The 13,050-nt window shown below is 34.6% G+C and overlaps 1 protein-coding gene across 1 annotated transcript in view; it reads right to left on the bottom strand.

Moving 5' to 3' along the window:
* The window catches only part of APOB (apolipoprotein B), a 37,541-nt gene that overhangs the window by 18,369 nt on the left and 6,122 nt on the right, over positions 1–13,050 (bottom strand). The window contains 17 exon segments of the mRNA XM_062618900.1: positions 852–1,062; positions 1,671–1,792; positions 2,017–2,199; positions 2,703–2,914; positions 4,048–4,215; positions 4,985–5,176; positions 5,472–5,648; positions 6,185–6,422; positions 6,779–6,990; positions 8,023–8,169; positions 8,283–8,400; positions 8,586–8,813; positions 9,598–9,817; positions 10,581–10,666; positions 10,843–10,967; positions 11,950–12,105; positions 12,289–12,442. Coding sequence (XP_062474884.1) covers positions 852–1,062; positions 1,671–1,792; positions 2,017–2,199; positions 2,703–2,914; positions 4,048–4,215; positions 4,985–5,176; positions 5,472–5,648; positions 6,185–6,422; positions 6,779–6,990; positions 8,023–8,169; positions 8,283–8,400; positions 8,586–8,813; positions 9,598–9,817; positions 10,581–10,666; positions 10,843–10,967; positions 11,950–12,105; positions 12,289–12,442 — 2,949 coding nt within the window.

Raw genomic sequence — 13,050 nt, 5'->3', positions numbered from 1 at the left:
ATAAACAAAACATTTGACAAAATATATTATGCCACTGGGCTTCATTTTCCTTTATTCACATTTATTTTATATCTCTGTAGCTTTGTTGACTTGAGCAAACTTTAATATTATGTTAGTGCAACTGAAAAGGAATTGAGGTCCCTGACATCTGTCCAAAGCTCCCACTGATATCAGAGGCAATTCTGCATGAACAGCAAAGACAAAGACTCCCCGGGGCACCATCAAGATCACAGAATTCCATGGAAGATTGAGGTTTATTAAAGAATGTGATCAGCTCATTTCACTATGGTCTTGTGAGGCAGACAATTTTAGAAACCCTGGCAGGCTGAACATTTCTGTTAGCTCCCCTGTAGATGTTCCCGGAAATATTCTCATCATGAAGCGTGGGAATATTTACAGGAAGCTCTCAGTTATTTTTGGTTTTGTTGTTCATTGAGTGCCATTAGATTTTTTCATGGGGAGATGTAATAACTTTTTGTAGAGCTGAACATAACGAGTAAAAGATAATACTTCTCTGAACAAACCTTGCCTTGTTTATATCCTTGGATTATCACACCTGCAATAACACTAGTACAATGTCATTTTTGTAGTCATGTGTGTGCAAACATAGAAGAACTAACTCAAGGAACTTGTAATACAAATTATATATATACATACAGTAGGAAAGATCACTTGGTGTATTAGGTGTATACATGACGTATTTCAAATAAAATGCCTCAAGGTTTTTTTAAGAGGGTTTGAATGGTAAGCTTCTCTGTCTTTTTGTACAAGCAATTTCCTCACAAAGGGATAAAATTTTCTACCTTCAATAAAACATTCAGCTGTCTTATACAAAGATGTAAGTGAGTTACCTTATCTGGCCAGTAAGAGTAACTTCAGAAATCTTCTTGTTGTTAAAGTCTAAGACAAAGGTATATGCTTTCTTCCCAGGAATGGATTCATCAGTAATTCTGAAGTTTGTTCCAAAGTCAACATCAACATCAGGAATGTGGACATCACTGGTCAAAATCTTTCTGTCTCTGTTGTACCTGAAGGTCAGTGTGGCCTCATGCTGCTTTACACCTGGAAAATACAGTGTACTTTGGTTATTTGCAAACATGGAATCTGTTTGGACTTTTATTAAAAAGAAAATTAAAAAGGATCAACTGGAAATCATATCACCCTGAAGATCCTTTGATGAGCTTGAATGAGAAACTAGGTCATCTGTTATCTCATCTTCTAAACACATCATGTGCTGATCCACTAATCCCATCACTACTTCTGTCATGTAAACTTGCCATCCCACAGATTGTCTCTGAAAAATTTTGCTGGTTATGCAGTTCTTCTCACTTTTTATGCTTTACTTCCATATTTTATCAGAAATGGTATTTTTCTCTTGCTTATACAGAATTCATTAATGTCTCGTCCTTGCTTCTGTTCACCAATATCACAGTTTCATTTAAAACTTGGGGAAGTATTTGGGGGATATAAAAATAGCCTATGATTTTGGAAATCTTGCACTGGGATTGCATATATGAAATGAAGTTAAAAGTTTTGGCCTGTTTGGATGTGAAAATGGTATTCTACTTTATACTGTTAAGAATTCTGATTCATTCATACGAATCTTTTTCCTATTAAATGACACAGTTCAAAACTGAGGTAAACTATACTATTTTTTTTCAAACTCTTACCTTCTGCCTGAATAGCAAACTTTAAGGTGTCTATCAGGTAATTTCCCTCTCTCTGCAGGCCGTAGTTTGCACTTGCAGAGTATTCCTTCACTTCACCTGTGGACACTATTTCAACTTCAAATCTAAAGAAGGAGTAAACAAATGTTTTGTAAATAACTATTTTGTTCATGACCACAAACAGAAGAAATCATACAGTTCGCAATAGCTCTCCTGAGCTGCTCCTGCTAGTCTGTTTTTGAAGATTTTTAAAGGTTAGTTTTATGTGAGAAGATACTGTAGATGCTAAATCTTAAAAGAGAAGGTTAATTAACATGAAATAAACATAGTTAAAGATGATACGACTTACCTGGATTCTCCAGTCAAGGGATAATATGGAGCTGCCTCTGTGGCACTGGCATTAGAGTACAATAATTTGGTGCAGAAATTTAGACCAGCAATGAAAGGCTTGCATGAAGTCCAGGTTTTTTGGTTCTCAATCAGAGGTGGAATCTCTTCGTTTTTGGTTGGAGACACCAAATGTAGCGTGTTGCTGAAACAGAAAGATGAACCATTTATTCCCAGGACACATGTTAACCTATTAACAAGTTTATTTTCTAAATAAAAAAATCACTTATTAAGGTAGGGGCTTAATGAAATAACATTTGGTGGTTAAACGAAAAAGTGGTTTATTATTATGATTATTGATTATTATAATGCTATTTATTAAGCCACCCTTTCCAAAATTAATGTAAGTAGTTCATTTAAATTCAATCTAAAAATAGGCATTACTATTATAAAATAGAAGAGTGTTGTTGAAAATGTCATAAAATAGTGATGAATTAAGGAGTCTGTAAGCCATGACTCACAGTCACCACTTATCTGGGCTTTTTGCTTATCTCACAAAAGAAGTTAACCCAGTTTTACAATGCCTGTTTTTTTTTCTGAACTGAAAATTTCTCCATGCCAGCCCTAGCCTCTCAATTCTATCACAATAAAAATAATGAAGAGAAGGGAAGGCCATAGCCCTGAAAGTTCTCATTCAGTTCTCATTACCTGATACTGAGGAGTTTTGTTGGAGTCTTTGGAGCAGGAATGCTGAATTTCAGCTGTCCAGCTTTCATAGTAACATGTGCTTCAATTCCAGACTCATGGAATATATTAGAATTAATCTCCACACCACTTCTAGCAAATTCAGGCATGTTTATTCCCAGGTGTGTTACAAAGTCAATTGCCACTGAAGGTTTAGCAAGGAGTTCTGCTTGCATCTATTTAATAAAAACAAAATGTTGTATTTATTTTCCCAATACACTTACTGGTTTTACAAAACAAATTAATATTGTTGATAATCTAGAAGTAAGTTTCCTATAATTGATTTTGCTATTAAAAAAAATTTGATCCCCAAGTCACACAGGCAGAGGGATCCCATAAATGGCAACTGTAAAGTGACAAATAGAGCAAAACTATAGCACTAAGGAACCTTACCTACTTTAATGCAAAAAATACTCATGCTTCAGAAAGATTTTGTACATGGGACTACTTGCATGTACTTTAAATCTGAAGACAACAGCCAGTTTTCCATTGTAAAAACAAAAATAGCAATTTTCAAAAAAAAAATGAGCAAGCTGTCTGACAAAAAAAAAAAATGGATCCAAGATTTTAAATTCTCTTAACAGAAAACAGCTTAATTTCAAGATTTTGGTTTGGCCATTACAGAAAGAATGCACAGAATGAAAAATTCTGGAAAAGATTCCAAAGGTAACTAAAAGGCAATCAGTATTAAAAGTTTAGGTGAACTGAAATTATTGATAAATTTATATAAAATATTTACTAAATTAGAGCAAAATAGCTACTAAAACTGTAAAAAAAAGAGATATATTTGTTTGGGGTTTTTTGGCTTTGTTTTTTTTCTTTTATCCAGAGAAATAATTTTGTGTATCATGGTCTTTAATTGTTATAATTTTAAAATGTTTCCTTTGTGATCAAAAAATGTTCCATTAAACTCAATTTTCACTATTTCTTTTAACTAAAATTAAAAAGCTTCACTTTGAATTGGTCACATCAGAATTTTTTATAAACTGGTTGGTTTGAACAGGAATTTGTAATACTCTCATTTGAAAGAGGGAGAAATAAACACAGATTAAAAGGATTATTTTTGAAAGGGTGATTAAAATACTTTAATAAATTTTATTATGTCTTATACTTGATTTATTATATGCATTACTTCTTACTTCAATGTAAATGTCATCCAAAAATTAACTGAAGACCTCTAATAAGTTCTTTTTTTTTTCATTTCAAGAGTATTTTATAGTCTTTAAAACTCTTCTGGTGTTACACATTTATCATGGAATGAGATTGTAGATTACTGGGAGACAAAATATAGACAGCTGTCAAGACTTACACTTTTTTGATGAAGCTTCATAGCTACTTTGGCCCCAGGTGTCACTATTCCAGACAAGGCAAACTTCAGTTGCAGGCCTGCTCCAGTTGGGAGCTCAAACTCATTGTCCATGAACATGTAGTGGATGAATAAATCCCTGTCAACACCTTTTGAAATGGCTTGTGCGATCTGTGAGGCAAACAAGGAAAGAAACACTAACATATCTACACTTTGGAAATGTACATCTCATATTTTAAAAATTGATCATGGTATGACTGTAACTGCATAATCCAAAAATTAGTTACATAGTACAGAATCTTAATCCCTATGGATTACTTGCTTCAAAAGAATGCACTAAAGACTGTCCATCAAAATCTCAGTTTTAAATGAATACTGGATTTTATTATCTGTTTTCATACACATAGATCATCTACGCTGACATACACACACAAAGGTGAATTGGTTTAGATAACATTTAACATTTTGGCTTCCCCAAAGTCAATGGCAAAGCGTTTTTTTTTTGAACTTCAATGAAAGCAGGCGTTCACCGAATATTCCTGTATTTCAACTGTACTACAACTTCTTTTCTTCTTAACATGATGAATGGTTGCTTAATATTAATATGCATTTTCATGATTAGATATTTAGTAGTGTAGCATAATCGCCAGCAAATGATTTAGGGCATTGTTCCAGTAGGTAATTCAGTCATACAATAAGATCTTAACTTTCCTTTTTCCTTTCCTTTCACCCATCTTCCAGGAGGACTCCACTTGGATATTGAGGAGTCTTCATGGGTTTCTCAGAGTCCTTCAGACTAAACCTGGATATTTTAAATAATTTTATTTTCATGTTGGTGTCAAATAGACATTCTTTACACCATAAACACAGCCTAAATTTAAAAAAAATCTTGTTGAAAACCCCCAAATTAATAATACACATTAGTGCATCAGAAACATACCATTTCGGGAATAGTCTGAAGAGTTTTAACACTCTTTAAAATCATGGTTCCCAGCAATTTGAAATCATTGAGTTTCATGTACCCAAGTTCTTCTCCCAGGATTCTCAGATATGCTCTTCCTTCAGGAGCTTCTTTGTTGCCCAATTCTTTTAATAGTTTTTCAAGGTTAAGTATGATTCCTTTCATGACACCCTGAAAATTCAATTTGAAAGAAGTAAAACAGATTTATGAGAAATCTGTAAGACCATGTATCTAAAACAGTCATTTAGTGAATGTGAACTAATCTGCACATGCACTTCTCACAAATTTGCCTTCAAAGGCCCCTCTCTCATACAATTATGAAAAAAACATTATTAAATAGCATTAAGTATTTCTGGTTTAGCTTATCAGAAGAGGAAAAGACTCATATACAATAAAGAGGGAAGTGCTGTAATTGTTGTGTAAAGATAGGAATGCTGTGCTGCACAGAGAATGTTTTCAAGCTTACTTGATCCTGCTTGCCATCCTGGGAGTAACCAAAATAGTCAAAAAGCATCTTGGAAACTGGCTCTGGCACTCTGCCATCAACCCAGTACAAGGCCTTGCTTGCAGTGTCTGGGAAAAATCCCTTCTCTCCAAACAAAGCTTCCAGTGTTGGTTCAAACCCCTTTCCATCCAATCCAAGCTGTAACAAATAGGATAATGCAGTAACAGACAGACTCTCCACTTCTTCAGAGCTTTACAACAAGGAGACTTTCTGGGCAACAAACAATGCATTTCAAGGCTATCCTGCAAGTCTACAATTTCTAAGGGAAGATATGGAATACTAGGTATTACAACTAATTTTATCTCTCTGGTGACATCTAACAAAAAACCTACACATAAGCTGGATCTTACTTAAAATCCACTATGTCAGTGTGGCAGTAGTGATTCATTAGCATGAAGGCAATTTGTTACAGATGGGTTCATTTTACCCTAGCTGAGGCCTTTAGTAACTCCAACAAGGTCGTCCATCCAGTCAGTGCCAAGTGACATCGCATAATGGCTGGCTTGCTCTAAAAACTATTGAGATTAAATGAAAGTCCCCTTGTAAGCATAGTGATATTTAGATTTCTCCCAAAGCTTGTACAAACAATACATTATTCAGAGAAAGTCATTGTAAGAAAACAGAAATGAGAAAGAAAACAGCTGAATACTCGCAAAAGTTTTTAATAATTGTACCTCAAAGATATCGCTTGACCCAAATCCATACATGTTCAGGGTGGCTTTTAGCATAGTCTCTTTAGGAACATAGCTGTTTGGATCAAATACAACATTTCCTTCTACTTTGGCAGAGAGGGGATCAATGCCAGGTACAGAAACTCTTTTGGAAATCTGGTAATTTTGTGAGAGTTTTCTGAAATCTTTGACTGTTGGAACCTGGTTTCCTTTCAGAGCTTCTTCAACTTGTTTTTTTAAGACTAGGAAAGAGGACAGCAATGCAAATATGGTTAGTATAAATTCCAAAAAGTCATTTAATCTTAGTTGAGGGATTTCTTGTCTCACTTGCAGACATTCATATGACTGAGGTGATTGCAAATGGCTAGCACTGTTCTCTGCACAGTAAATATAAGACTGTAAGCTGGCAATGCTCTAACAGCCACAGATTTACTCACCTGATATGCTTGTTCAAACAAAGAAAACAAACAAAGAAAACAACCCAAACAATCAGAAAAAAAGAGAAAAAAGGCATTACTAAATAACTAGTGCTGCAATTATGGTTAGAACTTTGGTCTCCCTAAAAGACCAGCACATAACCACATAAATTTTACTTACTCTTCAATGCCTATTTCTTCAGAGTCTAGGATGTTGGCAACATGTGAGGCAATGAAGCTTTTCACTTGCTCATTCTTCTCCTTTGTGAGTACTCTCAAAATCTTGGCAAGATCATTTGGGGAAGGATTTTTCATCAGTATGAGATAAGCTGCTAGACGTTTGTCTGTAGGTGCATCCCCTTCTTGGAATGCTTTCAGAAGTGCTGAACGGTCCTATATAAGAAAGGTTTGCACTGATGAGCTGGCTAGCAGATGATGTCACTAAACTCTTTTGGGAATATATAGGGTGAAATAATTTCCAGGATGTAATGTGTTCAAGAGTGCATAACTATTTCTATGCTTTAGTTCTACAACTGATCAAAAATGTTTCATTGAAGCTATTTTGATAAAATTTCTTTTGATAGAAAATGCCATAGAAAGTATGGGTTTATTAAAGCTAGTTTTCTTATCCTACATTTGGCAGGTTACTTTTTTATTTAGAATACTGTTTTCATTTTTGGGAATCAGAAGAGTTCTGGTCAGCAAACAAATTGTCAAATTTTGGGAAAAAAGATAATTCAGTTTGAGAAGTTGATAAAAATCTTCTGCTGCAGAAAACAAAAAGCATATTTTGAATTAAAAAAAAAAATCTTTAAATTAAACTGAATCTGAGGATATGAACTCCAGGTGTTTCCACGTTCCCAGTCTCATTAAGCCTCGTCAGGAAACAAAAGTGTATATTTTGATATTGAAACTGATATCAGTTTTCAATATCTTTTGATATTGAAACAATTTGATATTGATATTGGAACTATATCAATATACTAAGCTGGCACCCATTCTGTAGGAGGTGCTTTAATGTCACTGTAATGTAATAATAACCTAGATAATAAATCTAACCAGTACTATTTATAACAATGACAATAAAATTTAAATGGAGTGCTTTGTTAGTTAAAACCACTTTTAAATAAGTAGAACTCCATTTAAGACATTAACAGGAACAGATCCAGACTTCACATTTAAACTGAGACTACCGATACAAAGCAACTGCATCTCAAACAAGCAACACCCACTGAGTCAGAACTCTGCAGAACTTCTCAGGTATGTGTGTGGAAACTAACTAAAGGAGTTCCAAAAAAGCAGGAGACAGCTAAAAAGGGAGATAACAAAGCTATTGAATAATGGGAATGGTTTTGCATATTCAATAACTTCTCTGAACAAAATGAACTAAAACCAGTTTGTGCTGGTTCTTGTGACCCAATTTACCTCTTCAGTAACAGTCATTTTCCTGAATGCCTGGATGGCTGCTTTCTGAACTGAAAGTGATGCAGCTTCATTTCTCATACATGTCTTAAGAAAAGACTTCAGGTTGGGTTTAGCTTTCTCCATTACTGTGCCCATGTTTCCAATAGCCTGTCAGTAATGAAAACACAGAAAGATGATAAACAATTTCTCCACTAAGAAAGTAATATTTGAGTTACAATTCAAACTAGTAGCTGCATAAGGAAAAAAGGAAATAAAAATACCCGAAGCGCTAGGTACGTGAGTTCATCTTCCCCAGAACAATCAGCACCAAGCAGTGAAATCATGAAATCTGCAACATTTGTTATTTCCTCTGTCACAGTCATCTTCTCATTGTAGAACCTGAAGAAACAGAGAAACACATTAGGAAAAAAAGGAGAAAATGAGGAATGCCTATTTAACGCCAAACAATAAATAACAAAAAGTAACAAAGAATCCTCAAAAAGTGACTAGTTTTAGGGTTTACTCTCAGCATTTTAGTGTTTTCTTGAGGATACTTTGTCCAGTTACATGCTGTCATTACTTACTTAGTAACAGAATGACTCAAGCCATAAAAAGAAGCTCTACTTGGCTGATACTGGGCCATATTAAGAATTTCCTGTATTCTTTTTGGAGTTGGAGAAGGCAATAGTCCCAGTGTATACGTGACCAGGTCTACCACAAGTGGGTTCACATTTCCAGTTCTCATTATTTGAATGACTGCACCATTACACTCTGGAGTCCCACACTGAATCAGGGCCTGTACTGTGATGGAACTGAAAGGAAAAGAGATTATTTAAGTTATAACATGGTTAGCTGTGAACAACAAGAAAGTATTAGCGATACTATAATTACACAGACATATCTGTTTTTTCTTCACCAGAGGCTTTCCCACAACTCTAAGTATTATAATATGTTGAACTAGACTGAGGGTCTAGTCTCTGTACAGACTGAGGTCATTAAGTATGTGTAAACTGAAGCCAGCTAGGACAGAAGAGTATGGGTAGGAAGTAGAGGGCATGGTCAGACCAAAGAATTGTGCTTTTCCATGTATCCAGAAATATAATTTTAAAAACTGTATGTTTTGCTTGGGAGTTTGAACTTACAGTCACAGTCCTTGAGCAAAACTCAATATGTTTGGCTATAATAACATATCCACAGGATTGCATCTGGCATACATGCATGAGATGGTGGTGAGGAAAAAAACCCTGCACTGGGCTGCATTATATTCTAATTTATACTTTGGCTTCTCCAATAAGTTTGGAAGGTTTTATGGGCTCTTCATAGAAGGCTAGAACTTTCAGATCTATTTGAATTCTGATACTGTTCTCATATATTTAATATTCAAGTTTCAATTAACAACCAAGTGTTTCTGATGAAAAAATGTGAAATCCACAGGTTTTACTCTCAATTCCTTATTTCTCTTTCTAGATAATTCCAATGATACTAATCTTTCTGAAAGACACTCTTTACATCTAATTAACCTCTAACTGAAAACCACTTGCAGCAAATGTGGCATTGAGATATGTTGTGCTTGTGCAATGAACTGTTGTAACATACCTTGAGGTTTCCATCATCTTTGACACAAGAGAGCTAAGAGTGGTGTCATGTAAACTTCTAAGCCCAGAAACAAATTTGTAGAAGAGTCTTGCTCTCTGCTGGTTCTGCTGGGAGGTTGTAAGTTTCTGCAGTTCTTGAAGGATCTTCAGAACAGCATCCCCCTGCTTGGGAAATTTGGCATCTGTACTTTCTAGGGCAAGTCCCTTCTCTTCCAGTTCATCTGGCAATTAAAAAAAAATCACATTCTTTATGTCTTTTTCAAGGAGCTATGTTCATTTTTATCTTCTGCCATACATTTAGCATAAAGTCTGTGGATTATATTAGATGATAATTGCTGAAGTTTAACAGCTGAACAGTTACTAAAAATAATGGAGTAGAATTTAAATATAATTCCCCCCAAAGCTATATTACACTTATTTGCATAAATTCTTTTAAATTTTCATTAAGATGATTCTTTAACACCTTTTATGTTAGCATAGTTTGATTTTTTAACTTTTAATGAGAATATTTTAGAAGAGTTATTTATGACTAGAATTACCAACTGCATATCAGAAAATAATGTTTTGGAACCAAATATATAGTAATGATGGACTGTTTAGATTTGGCAGCTGGAGCTAAAAGTTTCATAAGAAATTATGGTTAGCTAAAAAGGGTTAATCAAATAATTTCCAATAAGATTAAAATTACTTTCCAAGCAAATTTTTAATTTTTAATTATAAATAATATTTAAAAGTTGAAATGAAAATACAAAGATTATTAAAAATTGCAGTGGTTTTAAATGTTTCTGGTTTTTCCATTTTATGCCTCAAGCTTTTTTCCTGGTTAAATTCATCAAAAATCATTAAAAATTATGAATTGTTTTGGTCCCCTCAACTGCATCTTTATTTAATTCAGTGTTGTTTTTTGGTTTGTTTTTTTTTTTTTTAATATGCTTGTATTTAATCTGCATTTTGTGTTTGTATTATTGAGAATTGCAGCTATACCTCCATCAAAATTTCTGTTATTAATCTTTGGGGTATCTTCAAGCTTCAGTGTCTGGTTGACCTCTGTCATCACACCGTAGCGATTTCTAGCAAATAAAGAAAAATTCAGTCCTTTAGTTGAGTCTAAGTACCACTGAGGGTCTCCTCCCTTTTTGAGAACAAAACGCATATTTGGGGATCCAGTCATGGCAGAATGTGATACATCACCATTTAAAATGAATATTTACAAAGAAAGTGTAATGATAAATAGTGAGCAACCCACTTGTATGAGGAAGGCAGAAACAGGTGTTTTTCACTGCAGACAGCATCTCTTATATGCCTTTTCTTTGCATCAATATTGTAATGACAGAACTGCGTGCTCCTTAGAAGAGTAGATAATGGGATGTTCTGTAAAATAAATAGTTTGGCAGTCATTTTACTGCCTATTATGGGAAACAAACATAGTTTTGAGGCTGCCATAGTTTTACTGTAATATTAAGTTACAGCATATTAGAAACAAGGTGCATAACTGTAATCATTTTCACACAAAGACAAAATTGTGACAGTAACAATTTTTAGTCTTGAGTCTCTTCACAGGCAAAAATCCCACTGAATTTTTCCTTCAGGCCTTATAGAGGTGTTTGGCTTAGCAGTTACTTCATGGTTGATCCCCTGCTGTCTACAACAAAGGACTCCTTCATAGAAACCAGTTTGCAATTTTTAGAGTAGTTCAAGCCCCTGGTAACAGCTGATGTTCCTTTTAATTTCACTCTTATCATAAAAATTTTACATATTTCTACAAGCTGTAGAAATGGCAGAAAATATAAAATGTAGTTTTAGCATGATATGAGCTCCTAATAATTGAGGGAAAACACTCAAAAGCACAGATGCCATAAAACCAGGAAAAAATCTGCTGATATTCAAGCAAGCAACTGCATTTGATCATTATGGATTAAGAGGTAGCCTGATCAGCATGTAAAACCATCTACTTGGGAGCATTTAAAGCCCTCTCCTCCTGCACATCATATACATATCAGGGTTTTGGTGAACAACACGTTTTCCGTGAAATTGGAATGGTGAAAATTTTGACCCACAAAACTAAAAATTTGGATTTGACCTGATAGGTTATCATGTAATCAATAGTACTAAGTCCATCTAAGAGAAGTTCTCCTTTAAAAAAATAATGACAAGAACATGAAAGAATATAATTACACTCTTTCTCTGCATCTTTGTTTCTCTATTGACTGCCAACAAAACCACAGTCTGACCTAATGCAAGGGTGCAGAAAACCTATTAGAAGATAAATACAAAATTTAGTTGCTGTAGTACTTGTTTATAATTTTAGGTGATGTAGTGAATAATTTTATATAATTTTTAATGGCATACTTACTAGTCCCTTTACAATGGCAATAGGGCTGACATAATCTCTGATAGGACTGAAGTTGTCACAGGCTTTCAGGTCTCTGTTAATTGAAATATCTTCTGCAACATTTCCTTTTCTAGATTTGAATTCAACTTCACTGTCACACTTTCCATACACAGTATCCTGGAAGCAGGAAAGAAATCAGTGTTTTTTTCATGCTGTCAGACATTTTCTGATCTAGCTGAAAGGTACCCTTTTTGATCTGAATTAAGAGGTCTCTTGAAAACGGTGTTCAGGAGTAATTCTACTAGGGAAGGTTTCTTCCATTTGTTAAGGAAATAAAGTGAATACTTTCAAAACACCTACCATTGAAACCGTTTGTACGTTTTCTACTGTTTCTGTTGGCACAAGTAGAGCTGAGATGATCCCTCTCTTGAGATTCAGTACATTCAGAGGTTCATCCTTCTCTGGATACAGCTTGACTTTTGTTCCATCCTGAATGCTGAATTTTAGTTCATGCCTGCCCCCCCAAAAAACACATTGTTAGTGTGAGATCACATCAAAGCCACCCAGTGAAGAACATGTTATCAATAAACTGCTGGCAATAGCTAGCATGAATGAAGCAACATGTTTATCTTGGTCTATCATTATTTACTATTCACTGTTACTACTAGAAAATATTACTACAAAAGCAGCAAAATTCTAACCAAGGTCACTCTGATACCATCAGACTACATCATCTAAGGACAAGCAAATACCAAAAGCAATGGCTGGAAGTTGGAATTGCACAAATTCAGAGAGGAGAAAAGTCAGTTTTTAGAATGAGGTAATTATTAACTACAGCAATAGGCTACAAAATGATGGGAAGGATTCTCTACTAGTAGCAGTCTTTAAATTATACTTTGTTTTCTGAAAAACATAGTTTAACATTGTCTCAAGTTGTTTTGAGATCTATGGCTTCTGAAACAAGAGGGAGTTGATACTGAGGCATTGAAACAGCATGAGGATGCATGAGTAAAACATGCACTGACAAGCACTAGAGACTAGCTGGGTGGAGGGAGTAGCGGCCATAAGTTACAAAAGCAGATAAGTAAGGAAAAGATAAGTTGCATAGGTCATTAAAGATTT

The sequence above is a fragment of the Pezoporus occidentalis genome, unplaced genomic scaffold (genome assembly GCF_034315485.1).
Source record: "Pezoporus occidentalis ecotype Australia unplaced genomic scaffold, CSIRO_AGI_Poc_V1 ctg206, whole genome shotgun sequence".
NCBI classification, from domain to species: Eukaryota; Metazoa; Chordata; class Aves; order Psittaciformes; family Psittacidae; genus Pezoporus; species Pezoporus occidentalis.
The sequence above is the reverse complement of the archived record's forward strand: the minus strand, read 5'-3'. Positions and strand labels throughout refer to the sequence as shown.